General features: G+C 47.1%; 1 protein-coding gene across 2 annotated transcripts; it reads left to right on the top strand.

Moving 5' to 3' along the window:
• Positions 1-15735: 15735 nt before the first annotated feature.
• Positions 15736-24286, top strand: SLC35C1 (solute carrier family 35 member C1). Of its 2 annotated transcripts, XM_072617729.1 has the most exons (3): positions 15736-16151; positions 17447-17973; positions 22101-24286. In XM_072617729.1, the coding sequence occupies exons 2-3, from the start codon at positions 17478-17480 to the stop codon at positions 22658-22660; spliced, it is 1056 nt and encodes a 351-aa protein (XP_072473830.1). In that variant the 5' UTR covers positions 15736-16151; positions 17447-17477; the 3' UTR covers positions 22661-24286. The 2 variants fall into 2 exon arrangements, with proteins under 2 accessions (XP_072473830.1, XP_072473829.1); XM_072617728.1 differs by lacking the exon at positions 15736-16151 and having other exon boundaries at positions 16678-17973.
• The last annotated feature ends 958 nt before the right edge of the window (positions 24287-25244 follow it).

The following is a 25244-nucleotide window of genomic DNA, read 5'->3' as shown; positions in this document are numbered from 1 at the left end:
AGGGGGGAGGCTGGAGGCTGGGCATTAGGGTCGTCTAAGACAGGGGGAGTACTCGAAGCACTCAGGCTGACCCTGAGGGGTCCTGCCTCCTTCCCTGGGCCTCCTCTTCTCTCTTAGAACATCCAGTCTCACCAAGGAGACCAGGGGGCAGACAAGAAGAAGCAACAAGGTGGGGCAGGGTGTGGTTGGACCAGAGAGTGGGGCACAGGCAGTCAGGGCAGGAGGAGGGCAGAGAAATGAAGGAAGCAACTCACCTAAGCCAGAAGGGACCTTAGAGATCACTGGATCCAAGCCTCTCATTTTACAGATGAGGAAACTGAAGCCCAGAGAAATGGAGTGACTCACACAGCTAGTTAGAGGCAGAGCAGAGGCTTAATCCTAGGCTCTCTTGAGGGAAGACTTCATGAAGAAAAACAAATGTGCCATGGAAGCTTTCACAGAGAGGCTGCCAGGGATAGGTTTTATAGTGCATGGCACTTAATAGAGGTTTACTGAATTGAACTTAGAAATGGTCCCCAAATATTCCACACACCCATTTTACAGATGGGGAAACTGAGGAAAAGGGCTCTGCCCAAGATCACAGAGGTAGCAGAGCCTGGGAGAAGTCAGCAGAACTAGGGAAATGATCCCCATGATGCCTACAGTAATGTCAACAGAAAAAAAAGGCCAAAAAGGCCAAAACTGATTGCCAGGGAACACAAGGATGAAGCTTGTCTCCAAAGGAAACGCACCAGAGGTGGAGGGCTATGGCTGTGGAATACTGCATATGCTGTCATGGTGAACGTGCTGCCTGATGCTTTTCCCCCTTTCTTTTTAAACCTTTGCTATAAGGCATCACCAGCTAGATGGGTGAGAAGAAAATGGAGGAGATGCTAGCAACAACAAAATCAACAGAAAAAATTTAAAGAAAAGGCGGGCTGATAATGTGAAGAGCTAGACTCTAGTTCCCAGCAATTTCTCTGGGCCTTGACTTCCCCATCTTTAAAGATGAGGTGCTAAAATCCTTTCAGGGCTGGAGTTTAATGATTTCTGTGGGACAGGTCTGGAGGGAAGAGAATAGAGAGGAGAGAACACAGAAGAGAAGGAAAGCAGAAGCAGAAGCCCAGATTCTAGAAGGAGACCTTGGAGAAAGTTATCTGACCACAATAGAGAGAACTTAGAGATCTCAGACTTCCAGAAGGTCAGATGACCCTCAGAAGCCATCCAGTTCACTCCTCTCACTAAACAGGTAGGGAAACTGAGGCACGTTGAGAGAAATAATAGGCCCAAGGGCAAACCCACCAGAAGGCAGTGCCTTCTGTGTACCAGATGCCATGCTCAGCTCCAGGGCTACAAATCCAGAGCTGGTTGTGGGCCCTAGAACCAAAGTGAAGAGTCCAGGCTTTCCCCCATTTCCTTCTTGATTTGGGGCTAAACCCATGGGCTCTCCTTCCTGCTCCCATTCCAGCCTCTCCTCTTGGTCCTGTTGCCCCCAGTCCCTCCCATGGTCCTGGTTCGGGCTTTCAGCATCTCTTGGCCCTCTCCTCCTCCTGGCTGGGAATTCCATCACTCTCCCAGAAATGGGGATGGGCACCAGGAGAGATCCCCGTTGGAGAAGGATCACTGTTTTGCAGGGGTGCTGTCCTGACAGAGATGCCACTGAGCCTAAGGACAAAAGCTCTCAGGACACCCCAGCTCTCCCATCTATGTGTCTGTGGAAGGGCAGGGCACGCACACAAAGCGTTTTTGGATCTAACCTTTCCCATATGTCTTTTGGCAATTCAGTCTCAAGTACAATTCTTCAGGTATCCACCGGAGGGCACAGAGGAGCTACCAATTCAAGGGCTGCTATGCATCCTCACTCTGGAGTTTAGAAAGTCCTCTCCTGGGAGAGGAAGGAAATAAGCATTTACAGAGACCCTACTGTGGGCCAAGCACTGTGCTAAGCTCTTTACAACCATTATCTCATTTGGTGCTCTTGATAACCCCGAGAGATTGGGGTTATTATTATCCCCATTTTACAGGTGAGGAAACTGAGGCAAACTGAGGTTATGGGACTTGCCCAAGGTCACACAGTTAGTACTCGCCAGAGCTGGGACTTAACCCCAAAGCCACCCTTCTTTTGAACTTCTATGGAAGGCACTACCTTCCTCCAGTCACCTAGGTCTGCAGCCTTTAGTGTCAACCTTGACTCCTGACTCTCCCTCACCCCTCACAGTCAGTCTGTTGTGAAGTCTTGTTTTTGCCTTCACACCATCCATTAAGCAGGTCCCCTTCTCTCTGCTCACACAGCCACCATCCTAGTTCAGGCCTCTTCATTGTCTGAGTTGCCTGCCTCAAATCTCCCCACTGTCCAGTTCCACTACTCAGTAAAAAGAAAAGGTTCCACTCCCTATTATTTCCATGAGCAAATATAAACTACTCTGACCCTCAAAGTTCTTCACAATTAGGTCCAAACTCACCCCCCACACTTATGACATACAATTCCTACAGGAGGAGCAATATTGGAACCCATCCCACCCTATGTGGCTTAGGCTAGTTTTTCACTAAAACAGACTTGGCTGGCCCAAAGGACTAAGGACTCAGACTGCTGACTTTTCCTAAGGAAAAAGGAGTCACAAGAGGGGTCCTCAGATGCTGTGCTGGTGGACAACAGTGGGGGAGCTTGGCTCAGCTGACTCATCTCAAAGGACTCTCAGTGCCTATCCTTGTTGAACATCCTTCTGCTATGGCTAAGTAAACCTCCGTTTGTCTACTGTTGAAAGACCTACAAGGATTTCATTTTATTCCAATATTGAACCTAAACTACCAGAAAAATGATCTGAGTTAGGCCCAGCCGAGAAAAAGTCCCCATCATAAGCTCTACAGTCAAGTCTTTTTTTTTCTCAATTTCCCCTCTCCAAACCTTTGTGCTGGCTGTCCACCATGACTGGAACACTGTCCATCTGTTATTCTTTAGTTTCAGTGTATTGTCTGTGGAGTTGTGAACTGATCCAACCATTCTGAGGAGCAATTTGGAACTGTGCCCAAAGGGCAATTAAACTGTTCATACCCTTTGATCCAGCAACACCACTACTAACTAGTCTATAACCCAAAGAGATCATAAAAAAGGGAAAGGGACACAGATGTACAGAAATATTTATAGCAGCTCTTTTTGTGGTGGGGAATGGCTGAACAAGTTGTAGTCTATGAATGTAATGGAATACTATTATGCTATAAGAAATGATGAGCAGACAGATTTCAGAAAAACATGGAAAGACGTATATGAACTGATGCTGAGTGAAGTGAGCAAAACCAGTACACTGTACACAGTAACAGCCACAGTGTGCAAGGATTAACTGTGATAGACTTAGCTTGGACTCTCCAGACATTCTCTCAGCTGGACATAGTGTCTGCCACATGGTAAGCTGTTCTACCGTAAGAAGCTATTGCCGATGGAAGGAGGAAGAAAATAGAAATCCTTTCTCCACCACCAAATGGATTCTGGAAGAGATATAGAAGAAAGGCAAAGTGAAATTCCCCTCTTAAGTGCTAGATTCTTCTTCTGTATCTGGCTCTCTTCTCAACTGCCAGGGCTCCTCTTGTCTGGACCGCCTCCAGAGCTGGCAAACTTTCTTTTCAAAAGCTTAGGTCCCTTAGGCAGCCAATGGCTAGCTGCTCTATAATTCCATGAAATTTGATTGAAAAACTTTTTCACAGCTTCCTAAGGACTTTTTTTATACCTTCTTTGTACCAGCTTCCCTTTTTACAGAGATACACACACACACATACACACACACACGCAGACATATAGAACCCTAACCCTAAATACTTAAATACATACACACACATATACAAGAGGAAGCATGGAGTAATGGAGAGCCGGTCTTGAGGCTAGGAAGCTCTGTTTCTGTCACTGATTAGTTGTCTACAGAAGTTACCTAAGTTATAGAGAAGATGCCAAACTACACTGGTAGAGAGTTTCTTCCCCCAGGAGTTCCCTATACTAATGAAACCACAAATCCAGTCCCTATCCCTATGTCACTTATTTCCTCCCCAGATAGAGCACACTCTCCTTGAGGACAGGGACTGTCTCATTTTTGTCTTCATATCCCCAGCCTCTAAAAGAGTGCCTGGCACACAGTGGGCACTTAATAAATGCTTATTAACTGACTGAGATGTGGAGGTAGAAGCACTACATGCAAATCTTGAACTTAATATCTATTCCCTATTCAACCTGCAATTAAATCCCTACCCTTTTCTGGAGTTAGGTCACTTCATCTGGAAAATATCTTATTTGTCATTCTTGCCCATGGGCCCCACTTTTTCTTAATCTCTCCTATCTAAAGTCACTCTAAAACCACTCTACGCCCATCCTCACCCTGGCCAAAGACACAGGATCATGGGATTTATATTTGAAACAGACAGAAATTATCCATAGAATCCAAAATCCTCATCTTACAGCTCAGGAAACTGAGGCCCAGAGAAGTTAAGTGGACTGCCCAGTAATCCTCCCCAAAGCACATAGTCTGGGCTAAATCTTAACTGCCTGCTTTTTTTGAAATCAAGACCAAACACCAGATTAAGGTCAAGTTCAGATAACTTGGTCTCCTCCAAAGCCTTCTTTCCTAAAGGTCTAAATTTCTTAGGAAATTCTGAAAGACTGAAGGGCCTTCAAGACCCAAGGAAATGTGACTTTCCTGAGTCTACACAACCTCTCAGCTGCTCTCTGCTACCACCTACTGAAATCCAGGTGCCAAGAGGCCTCCATTTTTCACAGTTTTGCCTCAGCTCTTTTGGTCATAATCTCAAGCTGTTGACCAGCCTGTGGCTGCTATACAGATCCAAGAAGCCAGCAAAATCCCACAGAAGCTTTCAAGTTAAAATAAAGGAAGTTCTTTCACCTTGGTGTTCTCTTGCTAGGTTCACATCCTGCCTAGCTCTTTAATTTGGGGTTACTACAAAATTCTTTTCAATTCTCAATCATAAACCTGTAACTCTTCAGCACAAAGGAGTCATGTGGAAACAAGATAATGAGATTCCATTCAACTTCCTTACTCCTTTTATTAATTTTGATTATTTGGGGCTCATGGTCATTCCTCCTACAACTTTTGGTTAACTAAAAGCCTGTCTTCTGTTAATATTAACCTTACCTGACCAAAACTTTCCTCCTGGAATAACAGTGTTTTAACTTCTCTTCAGTACAAGCCAAATCAGAGTCTGAGCTCCCCAAAGTAACTTAGTTATTTGCTAACCCTCTTAGCCTAACTGTGTAGGGACAGGTTTCCCTGATGTTAGTTTGCTTGGTTACCTTGGTAACCCCTCAATCAGCCTGTTGAGAACCCTCTAAATGTAGTTTAATCTGTAGTTTACCTATAGAGTCTGTTTAACTATGTTTTTTAAGGAACATAAGGAATTACTATTTTCCTTAAATAAGTTTAATTTTTATGACACTGAAAGAAATATGGGACTATGAATTTTTCCTTTAACTTTTATAGCCTGAACATACAAGACTGCAATATATAAAAGAATTATTTCTCCATAACTCTGATGTAATTTTGTCTACAAGACGCCTTGTTAGAACCCTAATCTTCATTCAGATTTCTTTTTTGTCTGAGGTATGGACCTTTGCTTAAGCATAAAAAAACTCAGATTTTTACCTCTATAGTGTCTGTATTGTGGTAGATCAATTTAGGCAGCAGTGACCTACCACACAAACCTGCAAAGGAGATATTTCTCCCATAATAGAAGAAACAACACGACTTGAGAACTGATTGAATATGTAGAGAAAACATAAGTGAGGGGTCAAGGATGACACCAAGGTTGCAGAGCTGGGGACCTAGAAGGATTGTGGTCCCTTCTATAACAATAGGAACATTGGGAAGAGGGGCAGATTTGGGAGAAAAGCTAATGAGTTCTGTTTTGCACATACTGAGTTTGAAATGCCTCCAGGATGTCCAATTGGAGATTTCTAAGAGGCAGCTGAAGATATGTGACTAGCTCTGGTGAGAGGCCAGGGCTAGATAGTTCTAGAAATCATCAGCATAGAAATGACCCTTGAACTCAAGGGAGATGCCAAGATCACCAAGCAAGACAATGGAGAACAGTTATTTCAAACTAAAACAGAAATGAGGCCGCCTATTCACATATAAAGATCCCTAAGGGCTGCATATTACTTGGTTTTGAAATGTATTGTTATCTGTTTTTTTATTTGTTTGGTTAAATCTTTCCCAATTACATTTTAATTTGGTTCTGGCCACACTCAAGTGTTGTGGGCCACATCCCTCCAAGTGCTTGACATCACTAGTATAGAAGAAGAAGAGGGCCCAGGACAGAGCCTTCAGGGACATGATATGGCTAGCAGAGAAGACTGAGAAGGAGTGAGACAGGTAGGAAAGGACGAGTGAAAGGAAAGTGTCCCTCCTGAAAAACTAGAGAAGGGAGAGTATTAAGAAGAGTGAAGAGGTCAAGAAGGATGACAATCCAGAAGAGGCTTTTGTCCAACCCGCCAGCATTGATTAAAGACCTGTTATATTCAAGGCACTGTGCTAATCCCCCAGGGGTACAAAACAAAGACAAAAAATAGCCCCAGAGTTCAAAGGGCTTATATTGTACTGGAAGATTACAGTATGTAAACTGATAAATTAATCCATGATCATTGGAAGGACCAGCCTCATTTGGAAATGTAAGTGGAAATAAGAAAAGAGAATCTTTTTTTTTTTTTGAGAGGGATGGCTTAGTGAGGAGGAGGAGGAGAGTTAAATTCAGAAATAAAGGTAATGTAAAAACAAAAAAATCATAGAAAATTTTAAATAACAAAGCGACTAGAACTGGAAGATAAAAAACTAGGGTTGCAGTGTTGATTCTCCTCACTAGCTGTCCAACATTCGGCAGGTCTCCTCTCTTCGGGATCCATAAAGAGCCCAGCAGCCTTCCCAGCACTAAAGGAAGCAGGTACCAGGGAGGAGAGCATCCTAAGTTATCCTGCCAACGCAAGGCCTGCAAGGCCTTCTGCCTCTGTTGGCAGCATATGAACATCGACTAGTCAGGAGGAATCAGCACAGGTCCCCAGATCCAGGATGATCCCTGCTCCCTCCCACTTATGTCTGGTTCTGCTTGACTCAGATTAAAAACCCACTGGATTTTACCCCCAGTTCCACCCAGGAACACACAGAAGACCATTTCCAGCATACTTGACTGTCCTTATCGTGAGCAATCCCCCTTGATAAAGCTTTTTCTTGGCCGACACTGTCTCTGTGGGCTCTGAGATTCTTTGCCCCCCACCTCCCCTCATACTGGGCCTCATTTTCCTGAAGGTTTAAGAAGAGGTAATCTCTAAGGCCCCTCCAGCTTCATCATTCTGAGTTCTAATGACAGTTCTAATTCTGGCATTCCCTGGTCTAAGGTCCCTCCCTGCTCTGACCTCCTCTGTTCTAAGTTCTAAAATCCTCTCCAATTATAAAAACCCTAAAATTCTACACTAAAGGAGGTTAAGGGGCAATAGACAAATAGGGCAGAGAGTTGGCCCCCCCCTGGAAAGGAACTGAGGAAGATAGATTGAGGTTTATGGATTGCCAGGCTCTCCCTGGCTCCGATATCCAGAACCCAACAACCTGAGAGTTCTCTCTGTCCACAGCTCCCTTCCTTCCCAGGTGCCAAAGGAAGGTTGCCCTGGGCTATGGGCCTGTACTGCCCTCTGGTGGCGTCTTGTTCATACTGTCCAACAGGTCCTCTGTCTATTCATTGGTGCATCACCTAAGAACTCAAGTTCAGCTAGCCCAAAGTGCTCTGTGGGAGGTGGGATGGGGGAGCCATCACCAACCTTATCGCATTCAGAGGCTAGAAAGGTCCCTCTACCTGTAAGTCTGACCCACACAACTTAAAACTTAAATATAATTTCAAAGGATTTGAGTGGGGAAGGGGGAGCGGTATTTAGAGGTCATCAAGTCTAACTCCCTCATTTTAGAGAGAAGGAGACTTCACAAAGGAAAAATGACTCAAGGGCCCAGGGTGACCCCTGCAGTAAGGTCAGACAGCATCTAACTCCAAAGTCCCATGGTCCTTCCAATACAGCATAGTGCTTCTGAGGTATAAGATTGGTGGAAACAAAATATAAGGCAATCTACAATCCCCTTGGACTCCCGTCTACAACCCTGAGCTCCCCAGCTCCATGAGAATGTTAGAACCTTGAGAGCAAAAACTGTCTTGTTCGTATTTATTGTGTGTATTGTTCTCTGCTGAGCACGGTGCCTGGCATATAGTAAGCCCATAATAAATAAAGGCTCCATCTATCTAGCCATCTCCAGTGTCCTGATCTGTAGCTTGCCACAGGACCCAGATGGCTCTGGAGGAGAAAGTGAGGTTGGTGACTCTACAGTCCCGCCTCACTTAAAGCCAATTCACTTGCAAGTCATGGCATCACCTTCCTGATGTGAGGAAGGACAAACAACTATTTGTGAGTAGTCAGCACTGCCCGCTGGGGACCCAAATAGCCATTTCCAGTTGGGCAGAGCAGCTCTTTCCACCCCTCCTTTCCTTTCTCCCCCCTTCCCTTCCTTTCTTCCTCCCTTTCTTCCTTCAGAGAAGGTGCTGTGCTCTATAAGCAAAGCAGAATTGGAAAAGCTCACAGGAAATGCAGGATGCACAAATTTAGAGAATCCACCTCAAGTGTTCACACAGACTATTTGTGCCCTGCCTGTGCTAGAGCATTCTGAACTCATATTGGTCTGATCAGGACCACAGTCAGACACATTGAAACTTGACTCTAGCACAGTGAGGTCATTTTGGTCCTCTTCAAGAACGGACAACCAACCTTCCTCCCTCCATCCCTCCCTTACTTCTTCCTTTCCCTCCTTCCTCTTCCTCTGTCCACATAAGGTATCACACCCTTACCAAAGAAAAATAAATTTTGATGGCTGAAACCTAGCAAGGTAACTTAAGGTTTATGGCTGAATTTCTTTCTTAAAGACCTTGCCTCAAACCCAATTCACTCTGGCTCTCACTGATTGACTAACGATAGGTCCCAACCCAAGCTCCACTTAGTGGTCATTGTTTGGGCTGGGATGGCTCAGAGTAAATATAAATAGTAATTGTTTCTGTTTGGACCAGAAACCCTGAGGGTCTTCCCCTCCCAGATTTTTTTTTTTTTTTAGGCAAAAGGGAGTCATTTCTTGAGTGATTTCTTACCTAGCCTTATTCACCGGTTGCCTCAAACAAACCGAGACCTGGGAAAGACCTTAGCTTAAAAAGGCTAAGTTCTCCCACTGCCTCCTGGGCCACCTCCAGTCTCCTGATCCATATCTGGCCACTGGACCCAGATGGCTCTGGAGGAGAAAGTGAGGCTGGTGACTCTGCACAGCCCTCCCTCACTTGCAAGTCACAGCATCACCTCCCTGATGTCATGGTCCTCTTCCAGAATGAAGGACAAACAACACAGGGTACAATAGTGACATCCCAGGACAGCTATTTATTTTATTTTTCCCCAAAAGAAATACTTGACATACAAACAACTCCTAAGAATGCACCAACAAATATTCAAAACATGAAACCCTGTGTGAGACTGCTGACCAGATCATTCATCGTCCCCTCAGACCATCCATATAAATCACTAGCCCAACCTGCCCAGCAAGTCAGGCATGGTTAGTGCTTCAGTCCTGGGGCTACAGAATTCTCTTGGAGGTGGGAAAGGCCAGTTTTCTTCCAGAATTGTTGCTGGAAGGGGCAGGAATCACTTCCACATGGCAATCTGGGCAGGCCTCCCGAACTTCTGAGGTAGGGGAAGAGGCTAGAAACCCATGTCTCAGGACTGCCCAGATCAGGGAATGAAATGTCAAGAGGCTGCCAGGGGACTTGAGGTCCAGTCTCAGGCTTGTCTAAGAAAGCACCTGTTCTCCCTGACCCCCAGCTGCTGGGGGAGAGAAAGGAAGCCCCTCCCATCCCTCTTGCTGGACCATCCCAAGTAGCAGGTTCCAGAGACAGGACCCGATGAGATGAATCTGTGTGTCCTCCACCTCCAACTTAGCCTTCAGAACCAAAAATTACAACCTGTGGACTGTGGCACTATCGAGCACCAGGCACTTAGAAACATTTACCAATAAATGCTTATTCCCTTTTCCCTTTATTCCCTTTTTCTTCCTTTTTCTTCTCTCTCCTCTCTTTCCTTCTCTCTCCTTTTTCCTCCTTTTCTCTCTTCTTTCCTCCATCCTTCCCTTTCCCTCTTTCCTTTATTTCCTCCTTCCTGAGTTCAAATCTGACCTCAGACACTTACTAACTGGGTGACTTTGGGCAAGTCACTTAATCTCTATTTGCCTTGATCCAGTGGAGAAGGAAATGGCAAACCACTCCCTTATATTTGCCGAAAAAACCCACAGACAATATTGGTGTGTTGTGGTCCCCGGGGTCACAAACAGTCGGACATCATTGACCAACAAATGCCTATTGAAAGAGGATTATGACTTTTTTAAAAACTACTTCAATGCCCCAAGTTAAAATGGTGCAGCCATGCCCACTGGCACCCTGTTGAGAGGACTAAAGGCATCTGAAGATGCCAGTGGTCAATTAGCATTTATTAAATGCCTACTGTATACCAGGCACTGAATATACAACAAAAGACAAAAACCACCTCTGTTCTTGAGGAGCTAATGGGAGAGACAGCATGATGCACTAATTGGTTTGGAGCCCCCTCGTTTTACAGGTGAGGAAATCAAGGCCCCATCACAGAGATCATAAGTATCAAACTAGAGTTTCTAACTCAGGTCCTCTGACCTCCATGCAAGGGCTCTTGCCTGGCTTTTAAATAAAAATTAAAATGACAGAGATAACAGAAGAGATGATGTTAGCACTGAGTATAGAATTAATTGGCAAGTTCATCTCATTAGCACATAGAGTTCTAATAAATGTGATGATTAATGTGGAACAAGATCTGAATAATAGCTGGCATTTCTAGAATACTTTCAGGTTTGCAGAGCCCAAGCACTTTATAAATAGTACCTCATTCAGCCTTCACAACAACCATGGAAGGCAGGTGTGACTATGATCCCCATTCTACAGACGAGCAAACTGAGGCTGAGAAAGGTGAAGTGACTTGCCCAGGGTCACACATCGAGTAAGTGATTTGAATGCAGATCTTAGTGTCTTAGGCTGAATTTGAACTCGGGTCTTCCTGACTCCACCCAGCTGCCTACAATACAAGGCTATTAGCTGTTCTACAAAAATATGCCTGGTGTTTTCCCTTGTGTTCTCTGGTTCTCCCAACTACTCCCTCTGCTCGGAATACCCTCCCCTCTTCTTCCTCTCCTTTGTCATAATCCCATCTTCGAGATCCAGTGCCAAGACCACCTCCATCAGGAAGCTCTCCCTTAAGATCAAAGTGTCAAAGGAAAAGAAAAGTGAGTTATACTATAAAAAGCTCAAGCCTGGCAGTCATTTACTTTAGTGTCTTTAATCTCTAGCCAAGTGTTTTTAGCTTAGAGCAGGGGTTGACCAGGACCAAGTTCAGCCCACCTGGCTTTGTACGGACCTTGAGCTAAGAAAGCTTTTTTACATTTTTAAATAAAGGATCCATTAAAATAACTCTTTGTACAAAACCAACCCCATTCCTGCCTGAAGCTGATGGGAAGAGGCACAAACAGTTTGGTGCAGTCTGGGGCTTCCAGGGGGTACTTATCGCACCCCCAGCCCTGTATTCTGGTTATCTGTGGACCAGTCTATCTACCCTTATTAGACTCTAAAGCTCTGTAAGGGTGGAAACTGGATCCTAACTATCTAGACAAGGACAAGAGGCCATATGGATAGAGAGCTGAACCTGTAGGCAAGAAGACCTGAGTTCAAATTTAGCCTCACCCTTACAGCTGTGTGATCCTTCACCTCTATCTGCCTTAGTGGCCTCATCTCTAAAGTGGCCGCATTTGTAGCCCTTACCTCCCAGGGCTGTTGTGAAGATCAAATGAAGAATATATGTAAATCACTTAGCACATAGTAGGGGCTTTTTTCCTCTCCTTCCACCTCAGAGCATTGTTGTGAGGGGAAAAGGAGACAGTGTTTGTTGGACACTTGGCACACCTTAAAGCGCTCTGTATGTTATTGTTTGTTTGCTCAGAACTTAGCTTGGTGCCTGCACACGGTATGTGCTTAACAAATGTCCCGCAAAATACACAGTGTTTGCTCATTGATTTAGGGTCTTCCTTAAAATTACGTAGCTACCTAGCAGTGGGAATCCTTCTATCAGAGGCAGAGATAGGGGCCCAGTCTCTACACTTCCATAGTGCAGGAGGCCCACCCCCAATCCCCCACTTCTCTCTTGCAGATTCTACAGCACCCAGCAGTGCCAAACATGTCCCTATGCCCTGGGCCCTGATCCAAACCAGCCCTCCCCCCACCTGGGGCACTGCCCAGCTTAACCAAAATCCCAGAGGCTGTTTCCTCCCAAGAGGGAAGAAACTGGGCTCCCTTCCTGCCCAGGCCCTGAGCAAACACCTAGGTAGGTCCACGTTCCACCACACCCTCAGTAATGCTCTCCCCACCCAAGGAAGTCAAACTGAGGAAGAGTGGGGTGTAGTCCCAGGGTGGGATTAGCTGAATTCTCTGGCCTCTTTACTCTCCACATCCCCAGAGCTGGCTTTAGGCTTTGAGGTCAGGTCACTGAGCAGTTTCCAAGGACTGGGGCTCTCTCCTTTTCCTCCCTCCCTTTTAATAGAGTTACTAAATAATGGATGAAAAAAATGAAACGGCTTCAACAGTCCCTTCACTGATATACTCCCTCCCCTACTTTCTATACTCTGAAGTCCCCCCACCCCATCTCAGCTCTGACCTTCCCCGTGCTAAGGTGTCTCACACACACACACACACACACACATACACACACACACACACTCATGACATTTCATGTTCTCTGCTTCCTCCCAGCTCTAAAACTCTTATGTTCTCGGTTCCCTTCAGCTGGCATGAGGTGTTCTAGGGCTGTTCACAGGTCTGACACAATGAGATAATGACCATATATATGCTTTGTAAACCTTAAAACACTAAATAAAAGTTGGTATTCTTAACAGAGGAATGAATGCTTTCTGCAGACAAAGATTATTTGGGGAGTTTTTCAGCTGCGTCCCCAGTACCTGTCACAGCGTTTGACACATAATGGGAACTCAAAAATCAATAAAATGCTTACTGGATCTGTACTGTTAAGTCTAAGGTCCTTTCCAGTTCTGATGTTCAACGTTCTAAAGGTCTTCCTGGTTCCAACACAACATGCAATGCTTTTAGAAATCATAATCTTAGCTTTATAAATGAGGCCAGCTCTTCTTGCCACTTCTTTTCCAAAGAGCTGTGAAATGCCTCAGACCTGCTGGCTGAGGCTCAGGCTACCACCCCAGAGCGATGGCTGCTGGGCTTCCCTCTGTCTCTAGCTATGTGACCCTGGGCACGTCTTCACTTCAGTTTCCCCAGGGGTGAAAAAAATAAAAATTAAAAAGTAGAGGACAGCCCAGCCGTCGTCTGAGGTTGTTGCACAGCTGGGATTCCAAGATTCTATTAAGATAACAGGCTCCCAGAAAGTGCTTCTGATGACCCAGCACTTTCAGTCATAATCTCCTTAGGGATTCACAGAATATCCACCGGTCATCTGTCCAGATCCAAGGCGTCAACAGAGCTCATCAGATCAATTCATTTTTGCTTATGGACCAACAAAGGTACAAATAACCCAAATGACCCAAAAATACATTTTCTTCAACTCCTTACTCTCTCCCTCCCCATATCTAACTGGCGTCTCTTAACCTGATCCCCTTCTCCCCTCAAGCCTGCTTGGTCCCCTTGCCTTGAGTCTCTCCCCTTTCCGAGCTCTCCTCCACTTAGCTATCCTTCTAAAATGCAGCCTGGACTGATCACCCCAACCCTGCCCCCAAGACCAAACAGAAAATGCTCTTCACCACTGGCCTCCTCCCACCTTTCCAGGTTTCTTTAAATTACTTCCTCATTCTCCACCAGGTAGGCTCCAGTTCCATACCACTGGGGCTCTCCCCAAATCCAGGCGTTTCCAGTGGCTGTCTCCCCAGCCTGGGACTTTCTCTCCCTCCTCATCGCTGCGTCCAGCTTTAGTTGTTCAGTCATGTCTGACTCTTTGTGACTTCATTTGGGGTTGGTTTGCTAGTTCCTTCTCCAGCCCATCTTACAGATGAGGAAACTGAGGCAAACAGGGGGAAATGACTTGCCCAGAGTCACACAGCTAGTAATTGGCTGAGGTCAAATTTGAACTTAGGTCCTCCTGACCCCAAGGCCCATTCCTCTGTCCACTGAGCCACCTAGGTTTCCCTTGCTTTCCAAGTCTCAGTTAAAATCGTTTCCTCTGCAGGAAGCCTTTCCCAGTTCCTCTCAGTGTTAGCATCTTCCTTCTGAGACACTTTCTACTTCATCCTATCTCTTGTATACACGTGCTCTCCTCCCCACATTAGCTCCTAGAAGGCTGAACCTGTTTCTGCCTTTCTTTGCATCTCCAGCTCTTAGCCCAGCACACAGTAGGCACTTAATAAATGCATATGGGGTCACTTACAAAGACTTAAGGCAGGTTAAGATTTTTTTGTACCAATGGATTGCTTTGGCAGTCTGGTAAACCCTATGGATCCCTTCTCAGAATAATGTTTTTAAATGTATTAAATAGAAGAAAACACTAATTTGGGGGGTTTCAGGTTAGAAAAATAAAGACGGAAATTTTTTTCCAATCCCATTCACATACCCTAAGGTAAGAATCTTTCTTCTAGGGGCAGTACCCCACTTTCTCCTTTGTCAAAATCATTAGTGATTTAAGCAAGCTAGGTGGTACAGTGGATAGAGCACCGCTACAGGAGTCAGGAGGACCTGAGTTCAAATCTGACCTCAGACACTTGACACTCACTAGCTGTGTGACCTTGGACAAGTCACTTAACCCCAATTGCCTCCTCCTGGGTCATCTCCAGTCATCCTGATGAATATCTGGTCACTGTGATGGCTCTGGAGGAGAAATGAGGCTGGTGACCTGCACAGCCCTTCCTCAAAACAAAGTCAAGTGCAAGTCATGTCATCATTTCTCTGATGTTATGGTCTTCAGCAATGAAGGAGGAACACACACCCAGTGACTTAAGAATAAGAATCATAACCGTAAACGCTTTAAACAGAAGTATCACCTGACCAAAAGTTTGAATTGCTTTATCTGTTATAAACTGTGTTAAAAATAATTAAAATTAAAAAAAAAATAAGAATCATAAGCTGGTAGCAGGAATACCTTTTGAATAAGTAGATGATCCCCCCTAAAAGCCAGGCCTTGATTCTGTCCCACTTTAATAAGAATGACTGTGTAGAACCCAGATAAGATTGCATGCTGTGTAGGGGAGAGAGGGGGAAGGGAGAAAGGGGGGAGGGGAAGAAAATTTAATTCTTATGGAAGTGATTGTAAAAAACTGAAAACAAATTAATTTTAAAAAATTCTGTTCCATTGAGGACATTCTCAAATAAAAGGGCTGCTGACCCAAATTTCAGGACAGGTACTAAGGCCTGCTTCTCAAGCATGAGAGTTAGTAGACTAAGAAAAGCAGCAAAGGAAACTTAAAAGGTAGAATGGACCAAGATTGAGTCAAGAGAGCCGGGTTCAAATGCTACCACTCCCCTGCGATGACCCTGGAAGTCCCTGGCTGTGCCTTGGTTTCCTCGGAGAAGGGTGGTACGTTCCTTAACCACAAAGGCGCTACAAAAGCGTAAGTTTGTATCGTTTCTTTTTATCCAGTTTCCCAAGCCCCGGGTCCCTCCGTGGGAGGCGCGCACACCTGCTCCCTACAGCTTCCTGGACAGCGCTGCTCGGCGGCTGCTGACGTCTCCAGGTCCTAGCTGGGATCGCCCGCAGCCCGGACTGGCAGCCCTAGGCCGGGCCGGGCTGGGAAGACGGTGGGACCTGACCCCCAAGATTTAACCCACGCCCCGACCAGCGCAGGGGGGCGGGGGGCGAAGGAGGGGCTGGGACAGCTCTTCTACCCTCGTGCCCCCGGGCTGGACAGCGGGGCCGGAGGGGCGGAGCGAGGTCAGGGAGCGGGGCTTGTCTTAGACTCGCGGTCCGCTGGGTAGGCTTCCCCTGCCCTGGAGCGGGGAGCGGCCTGGCCTTGGCACGGCCTCAGGGCGGGGCAACCGCGGGTGTATGTCTGTTCGGGGCGCTGCAGGCTGGCATTCTGACCTGACAGGTGAGAGCCCAGGGATGCAGTGGACCTGGCTGGGGGGGGTCGGAGGGGGGGTTCCGGGGTATGGGGGCGGGAGGGGCAGCTCTGCGAGGGGAGGGGAGGGAGACTCGGGGCGCAGCTGAAGAGAGGGAACGAAGGAAAGAGGGCATGAACACCAGAGCGCCCGGGGTGTAGACGATCCGGACCTCTCGGCACCCATCCCTTCCCCGCCCCCCTCAAAAAAAGAAACCGAAAAACTCATAACTCGGGGGAGAGGGAAAGCCGGGACCACGCTCTGATCTCTTCTTGGGGAGAGAGGGCAGGAAAGAGGGAGTCTAACCCGGGCACACCGGGCGATTGAATTTGGCGGTTGGAGCCACGCGGCGGGGTCTCTTTAAGAAACTCGAGTGTGCTGGCCCTTTAAGGCGGGAGCGGGAGGGGGAGGGGCGAGCAGGAAGTGAGTCCGGGACCCGCGGTCTGGGCCGAGCCGGGGCTCCAGGGGGGCGCTGAGCGGGACGGCCCTGCCCTGCAGCCTCTCCCTCCCGAACCCGACCCAGCCCTGGACCTCCTAGCAGACAGACCTCTTCCGGACCCTCCTTCCCCCCATCCAACGTAGCCACCCCCCGCTGTGTGACCTTGGGCAAGTCCCTGGCTCTCTCTGGGCCTCCGCTCCCCCCCGCCTTGTAAAATGAAGGCACTGGAAGCGACGATGTCTTAGGGCCCGCCCGGCGCCTGACGTTCCTTCCGTGCCCGCGGCTGTGCGGGCTCCGAGCCTTCCTGTGCCTGCCCCTGCTGCCGCTCGGGCGTCCTGTCTGTTACATCTGCGAACGTTGCATTCGCAGCAGCCGCAGGTGTTCTGTTTCCTGGAACTCCTAAAGTTCTATTTGTTTGGATTCTTTCTGTCACTAACATTCTGAAGTCAAATGTAACCTTCTGTGTTCCGAGACTCCCTTTGGTTCTAACGTTCCGGGCTATATTAGCACTTAAGGTTCTTCAGTGCCTAAGGACTCTGCGAGGACTTCAATTTGATGTTCCAAGATCCTTTCTTGCCCTAGCGTTTTGTGGTCTCCATTCAGGTCTGTCTGACAGCCCTGGACTTGTGTCCTTAGTTCCAAGACTCCAATTTTAATATTCTATTGTTGTGACAATCTTTGCCTGTAACATCTGTGTCCCATCATTCCCCCTGCAATCTAGACTGGGTCCTTTCTCTCCCCACTTCCTCCTCACCCTTAGTTTCAGACCCTGAGGCAGACTTCCCAGGCTGCCTAAATTAACACACTCAGCTCTCCCCAACCTCCCAATTCCTCTACCATGAACAGGACCCCTCTGAAGCGCTCCAGGATCCTGAGGATGGCCCTTACAGGGGCCTTGGAGGCACCAGCAGAGGGAGAACCAGGGCATGAGAAGCCGTTTCTGCTGAGGGCACTGCAGATCACCCTGGTAGTGAGCCTTTACTGGGTCATCTCCATCTCCATGGTCTTCCTGAACAAATACCTGCTGGACAGTCCCTCACTGCGACTGGATGCTCCACTCTTTGTCACCTTCTACCAATGCCTGGTCACCGTCCTGCTCTGCAAGGCCCTCAGCCTGCTGGCCACCTGTTGCCCGGGCACCGTGGACTTCCCCTCTGTGCGGATGGACATGAAGGTCTCTCGGAGTATCCTGCCCCTGTCTGTGGTGTTCATTAGCATGATTACCTTCAACAACCTTTGTCTCAAGTACGTTGGGGTGGCCTTCTACAACGTGGGCCGCTCGCTCACCACCGTCTTCAACGTCTTACTTTCCTACCTGCTGCTCAAGCAGACCACCTCCTTCTATGCCCTGCTCACTTGTGGCATCATCATTGGTGAGTGCCCCCAGCCCTCTGAGAGTGACCCCCCCCTCCTTTCCAGATAAGGATGAGCTTAAGTTACATTAAGAGAAAAGTAGTGCCCAGGACCAAGAGGTGATGGTCCCCATGTACTCTGTCCTAGTCAGATCACCCCTGGAGTATTTTTCTGGGCACCATATTTTAGTGAAGTCATTAAGGAGCTGGAGAGCATCGGTGGCAGTGAAAAACCTAGGGACTAGGCCATGTGAGTTATCAGTTAAAGAAACTTGTGGTGTGGAAGTGTTGAGTCTGGAGAAGAGGAGATTTAGGAGAAAACACATTCAAAAAAACATGAAGAATTGACCTGGGAGATGTGAATTAGTCTTTTTCTGCTTGGAGAATGCATTTATGAGGACAGCAGGCCTGGAGCCAGCCTAGGAGGCCTTGAGTGTATTCCTTACCTCTCTGGGCCTCAGTTTCCTCAGCCTAACCTTGGTTTGGCCCACAGCAGATCCCAGGCCTAGCCTCATTTGGTCTTTGTTTGAGCCCCATTGGCTCTGAATGAATGTAAATAGCAATTGTTTCTGTTTTGGCCAGAAACACGGAAGGTCTTCCCCTCCCAAATCTATTTTGTTTAAGAGGCCATTCTCTGCCTCATTTCTTATTAAGCCTTAATCACTGAATGGGGCTTTGCCTCAGTCAAACTGAGACCTTTTAAAGAACTTAGCTTGAAAAGGCCAAGATTTCCCACTGCATCCTGAGTCATCTCCAGTCTTCTGATCCATATCTGGCCACTGGACCCGATGGCTCTGGAGGAGAAAATGAGGCTGGTGGCTATGCACAGCCCTGTCTCACTTAAATCTAGTTCACTTGCATGTCATGGCATCACTTCCCTGATGTCACAGTCTTCTTCCAAGCAGCAGCAGCAAGCATTCTCACCTGTAAAATTAGAGTGCTGGACTTAAGTTTTGAGGTTCCTCCCAGCTCAGTGATCTTAGCATGCTCTATGTCTCCAAGCACAGTGTGGTCTTTGGTGTGAGTTAGCAGTTAAAAACAAGAGTCCTTTTGGTTTCAGCTGCATGAATCATACAGTCACACAATGTTAGGAGTGGGAGGTGGCCTCGGAGGGCACCCAATCCTGAACAAAGTTCTCCTGTACCTCATCAGCCTGTGTACAAACAAGGCACTGGGCACCAAAGACAGCAGGCTGGCAATGGTCAGGGGCCTGGTGAAAGGAGCCATAATGCCTGCCTTCACAAGGCTTACATGCCAGTGGGGGAAACAACCAGATCAAAAACAGTAACATTTAAAGTGCTTTACAGACCTTAAAATGATCCGTAAATGTTAGCTATTTGTATTATTATATACATGATGGACACTCACTGAACACCAGGTCATTTATGGAGGAAAGGTGCCAGCAGCCAGAGGCAGACTTTATGTAGAAAACTGCACTGGAGCTGAGTCTTCAAAGAAACCAGGCGTTACCAGAGGTGAAGGTAAAGGGAACGGCATCCCAGAGACAGCCTTGCAAAGTCATGGAGATGGGTCATGGAAGGTGCATGAAATGTCAAGGAGAGGAGGCTGGGATGGCCGCATTTAAGAAAACCCGTAACATGTGAGAAGCCTGGAAAAATAGGAAAGGGCCAGATTGTGAAGAGGTTTAAATGTCGAACAGAGGGCTTTATGTATCTGTTTGATCCTAGAGCCAGGGTTGTTAGTCTTTTTTTGTATGTGTGATATGGACACCAGATGGTATCTGGTGGAGCCCTTGATACTCTATGCTGCTAAACGTCCCTCCCAGCTCTGACATTCCACATTCTAAGGTCCCTCCCACCTCTGACATTCTCTGTTCCAAGGGCCCTCCCAACTCCAACTTACTACCTTCTAAAGTCCCTCCCAAAGCTATATCCTAGAAACGTTTTGAGCTCTGACATTCACTGTTCTAAGGGTCCTCCCAGCTTTCACATCCTATGTTCTAAGGCCCCTCCCAAATCTGATAGGTGGGATTTAAGCTAAGCCTTGAAGAATCAATGTAGGCTTGGGAGGAACTAAGTAATCCCCCTGTTCTCCCTCCTCGGAATCACATTTGTTGTCTGTGTTCCTAATGGAAGGAAAGCCTCCATCTCAGTTAATGAAAATAAATGTGTAATTTTTTCCCTGAGTTCATGGATCCCTGAAATCTATCCACAGACCCCCTTTCCTGAAGGACTTCCAAGTATTTGAAGAGATGCCATAGAAAAGAGAGTTAGACTCTTTCAGCTTGACCCAAGACTAGAAAGGTGGTGGAGAAGTAGATTTTGGCTGGATCTAGGCCTCAAGGCTACATGTGACCCTCCAGGTCCTTAAGTGCAGCCCTTTGGCTGAATCCAAACTTCACAGAACAAAACCCCTTAATAAAAGGATCTGTTCTGTAAAACTTGGACTCAGTCAAAAGGCTGCACCCAAGGACCTAGAAGGCCACATGTGGCCTTGAGGCCACAGGTTCCCCACCCATATTCTAGGGAAAACCTTCCCAAATTGAGTGCCAGAGGAGAGGGTTATCCCTCTGGACAGTGGGTTCTCCATCGATGGCGGTCTAAAGGCAAAGCCTGGCTGAGAGAGCAGGGGCTCCTGGTCAGGGCAGGTTGGACCAGACAAAGCTAAAATTTGGTAACAGGAGTAGGATGGGAGCTAGTGAGGGTCAGCTTCATTGACTGCTTACAGGGGCTTTTGGCAAACTCAACCCCTAATGGTCATCCAATGGAAGGAGCCTGGGCACTTGAGTCAAAGGACCCAGGTGCAAATCCTGCACCTGAATTCTTACTTCACTTTATCTCCCTGGGCCTCAGTTTTCATCTATAAAATGAGGGTGGCTTCTGAGATACTTTCCAACCCTCTGGTCTGTGATCTTATCACTATAATTCCTAAGTCTAGGAATTCCTGTCTGAAGACATGTTGTCTGGGTATTAGGGAAGCTGGATCTGGCACTGAGACATGAAGAAGGGACTGACTTTGTGAGAGCTTCCTAGGGAAGGAAATAGGGATGGAGATTGGTGCTTGGGGCTTCTTCCTGTCCTTCTCCCGCTCCCCTCACTGACTCAGCTTTGTAAGCCACTTTACTTTTTTAGAGGCAGTCGGAGTTAAGGGACTTGCCTGGGGTCACACAACTAGTGTCTGAGGCCTGATTTTAACTCGGGTTCTCCTGACTCCAGGGCTGGTGCTCTTCCCACTGAGCCTACCAGCTGCCCCCAATGGAGGCTGCTATAATTATGGCCCTTGGTATTATTAGCTTGGAGGAGCACTAGACCTAGAGTCAGGGAGACCTGGGTCCGGATCTGGTTTCAGTCCCTTCCTGCCTCCATCTGCCTCCATTTACCCATCTGTAAAATGGGGATAACAATGGCACCTGCCTTCCAAGGTCGTGGGAGGATAAAATGAGATGTTTGTAAAGCACTTTGCAATCCTTGAAGCTCTGTGTAAATGCCAGCTGTGCCTGTTATTGTTACTCTCAGTGAAAAAAATCATCAAAATCATTCTAAATGAGAAAACATGCTGTGGCTGCAGGGTGATGGTCATGTCCGTGTTGGCTTCCCCAAGAAGTGGCAGGGATTTTTTCACATTTATTTTTGTGTCTCCGGTGCCTGGCATAAATGCTTAGGTGACCTCGGGCGTGTCACCCTTTTGTTTCCCCACCTGTAAAATGAGGGGAGTGGTTGGCCTGTTATAGAATGTAGAATTTAGCGTGGAAAGTCATCTTGACAATGATCTATTCCAACACTTTTCACTTCACAGATGAGGAAACTGAGACCCAGAGAAGTTAAGGTCATCAGCTTGTTGAGTTGCAGAACCTGGAACCTGGGTCTTCTGGAGGGTTCTTTCTAAAATAATGACAAGCACGTATCTACGTCATTTTGTGGTTTGCAAAGCATGTTACGTAGATTTTCTCCTTTGATCCTCTCACCAACCCCAGGAGGTAGGCGTTCTTATTATCCCCATTTTATTGATTAGGAAACTGAGGCAGGGTCACATAGCTGGTATGCAGCTACAGAGGGATTTGAACTCTGGTCTTCCAGACTCTTCTTTCTCTACTCCTGCAGGGGACGATGTTCCTGTGACCTCCTCTGCGCCATGGTGTAACATGTATTCCCACTTCCTCATCTTCCCTCTTTTTGTTTCGGCTGCAGGTGGCTTCTGGCTCGGTGTGGATCAGGAGGGAGAAGAAGGTACCTTGTCATGGGTAGGCACCCTGTTTGGGGTGCTGGCCAGCCTCTGTGTCTCCCTCAATGCCATCTATACCAAGAAAGTGCTGCCGGCAGTGGACGGCAGCATTTGGCGACTGACCTTCTATAACAACGTCAATGCCTGCATCCTCTTCCTGCCCCTGCTGCTGCTCTTTGGGGAGCTGCAGACCGTGGTCACCTTCAACAAGCTGGACAGCGTCCACTTTTGGGGCATGATGACCCTGGGCGGGGTCTTTGGCTTTGCCATTGGCTATGTGACAGGCCTACAGATCAAGTTTACCAGCCCCCTGACCCACAATGTGTCGGGCACAGCCAAAGCCTGTGCCCAGACAGTCCTGGCTGTACTCTACTTTGAGGAGACCAAAAGTTTCCTCTGGTGGACAAGCAACATGATGGTGCTGAGCGGCTCTTCAGCCTACACGTGGGTGAAGGGGCTGGAGATGAAGAAGGCCCAGGAGGAGCTGATCCCCAAAGAGACTGAGAAGGGTGAGGTGGGAGTATGAATCCTCCCTGCCCTGGAGAGAGACCTTGGGGTAGGGCTGGGGGGTTGGGGGACACAGAAGAACCCTCCAGGGGGGCAGACAGGAGAGGAGATGATGGTGGACAGATCTGATCTGTTCAGAGCAGAATCATTAGGTGGAGAACTGAAGTCTCCTGTCACTCAGGGAGAGTGGGAGCCACATTGTGTGAGTCTGGAAGCTGACCAGTTGAGATCAGTAGTTCCTGTATTATTCTACCCATTTCTTTAGTGTTTTATGGTTTACAAGGTTCCTCCCTCACAACCACCTTGTGCAGGCATGCACGTGTTATTTATCTCCATTTTACAGGTGAAGAAACTGAGACTTGCACGGTGACAGGCCAGTTGGCCAATAAGCCCAGGGCTTCCCAGAATTCCTCTCACTACTGCCAGTAAAGAGGTATCAGTCTCATTATAAGGACTAGCCAAAGACTGCCACGAGTGCTGCCTCCCTCTCCTATCTTGTGGCTATTTTTAGACCTTGGAGGAGGAGGCTCCTTTAAGAGAATGGAATGGGTGGAGAAGTAATTTGTTCTTGCCATTAACTTAGGAACCCCAAGCCAGAGAGACAGGCTCCTGCATCCTATTTTCTTCTACCATGGAGGATGTTACACCTAGAGTCTATTAACTCTTAGAAATGTCCCCATTAATCCCTGGGAACCACTAAAGTGAGGAATAGGAGGCAAGTGTGGATGTGCCAATAAACAGAGCCCGCATCCACCAAACCCCTTTGAAAGCAGGTGCTAAAATTGCTATCCCCATATTTCAAAGGAAAGTATGGCCTTGACCTGAAGAGAAAAAATGGACCATCTGCCCCTTAATGTGTGAGCAGCTAAGGGCCCTGGCTGGCCAGAGAGTGGGGAGTACACTTTGGAAGGAAGATTGAATTGGGCCCAGCTTCAGTGAAGCTATTTCCCCACAGTACAACTACCCGTGGCCTCAGCCTCTGCCCTTGGGGTTCACCTGGCCTCTGGCTTGCAAAGGCATCTGTCCCTGCCAGGGGACAGGCCTAGGCTTGGATTCCAGCTGCCCATATCTGCTGCCAGCCACAACCCCCACTGATCCGTCTCTAAGGGGATAGGTTGGCTGGGGTTTCCTATTACTGTGGCCTGTGGGCAGCCTACTGCTGGAGAAGCTTCTGCTGTTGGTCTGCTGCTCACTTGTTGCCAAACTGGGATTTGGTGGGCAAGGCTCTCCGTGTGAGAAGGCCTCCCCAAGTCCCATGTGAGAGTAACGTTTGACCTTCCACTCCCATTGTCTTCATTCTCACTCCACCCTAAAGTTGGGAGATGCAGATGATGCCTTGAGTGTTTCAAAAAGGCCGGGAAAATGGGACTTCTTTCTTAATGCTGCTTACGTCCAACCCCACACAGGGGCCACAGGGCATTTTATTCCTATCTTTTCCCTGGGAGTGAAGGGGGCTTGGGGTCATTACAGAGTTCACCCATCCTCTTTCCTCCACAGGATAAATACTGGGTTGATTTGTATGTGATTTCTATAAAAGATTGACTGTGAGGAGCATAGCATCCTCACTCTTTGAGAATGAATGTTGGAAAGGGGTGAAAGATCTGCCACGAAAAGGTGCTTAATAAATGCTTGGTGTTTGATGACATTGTAGTTTGCAAAGCGTTTTCTTCTCAATAATGCCTTGCACACAATAGGTGTTTAATAAATGCACACAGAATTATGGAAGCATTATCTGAGAGGGTAGACTGAAAAATCCACCCCAGGAATTCTGGCGTTGAGTCTGGTTCTCTTTGTGCTAGCCTATATACATACATACATACATACATACATACATACATACATACATACATACATACATATATATATTTTGTGCAGAAGGAAGAAGAAATGTCTGGGTTCTGCCTCCTCTGCTCCATATCTTTTGTTGAGGTTTAGGGGAAGGAGGTACTAATGTAGTGTTATTCTCCAGAAGCAACAGGAAAAAAAACTGAAAGATGGAGAAGTGTTCATATCACACGGTCGGGCTGTATTCATGTAATCATTGCATAGGTAGCTAAAAGATATTTTAGAGGCTAATGAGTCCATGAAAAAAGATCCATGGACTGACCCAAATCTACGCAGGAAGTGAGTGGCAGAGCCACAATTTACACCCAGAACCACAGGTTCCCAATCAGGTACTTGTCCCCCTGCAGCATACTAATGATACTACCCAAGCCAATTTATCATTTTGATTCTATACCAGTCAAACCATCGATGGCTTAGTTTATGGACTAGGAAAGATAAAAAATTAATTTTAGCACTTGAAGATCTAGAATGCAGTAAAAAAGGAAAAGTAGGAATGAAGGGACAGAGCATTAACTTATCTCATATAAGGCATAAATCATCAAAGCCATTTGATACTTATTCAAGAAGACAAAAACGAGCATGAGAGAACCTAGGTAAGGTTCCAAAAGGAAACGCAGGAGCCCACCTGCATCGCACACACATTGCAGTGTCCCAAAAGTCTCAGTGCAATTTTAAGCTAAAAATGTTTAGTTTAAAAGTGCATTGTGACAGGCAGCAGCCTAGCTGAGCTCTCCTAATTTTCTACCCCCACCCTGTAA

This window comes from Notamacropus eugenii, chromosome 6 (genome assembly GCF_028372415.1).
Source record: "Notamacropus eugenii isolate mMacEug1 chromosome 6, mMacEug1.pri_v2, whole genome shotgun sequence".
Classification (NCBI taxonomy): domain Eukaryota; kingdom Metazoa; phylum Chordata; class Mammalia; order Diprotodontia; family Macropodidae; genus Notamacropus; species Notamacropus eugenii.
Note: the sequence above shows the minus strand (reverse complement) of the source record. Positions and strands in the feature narration are given on the sequence as shown.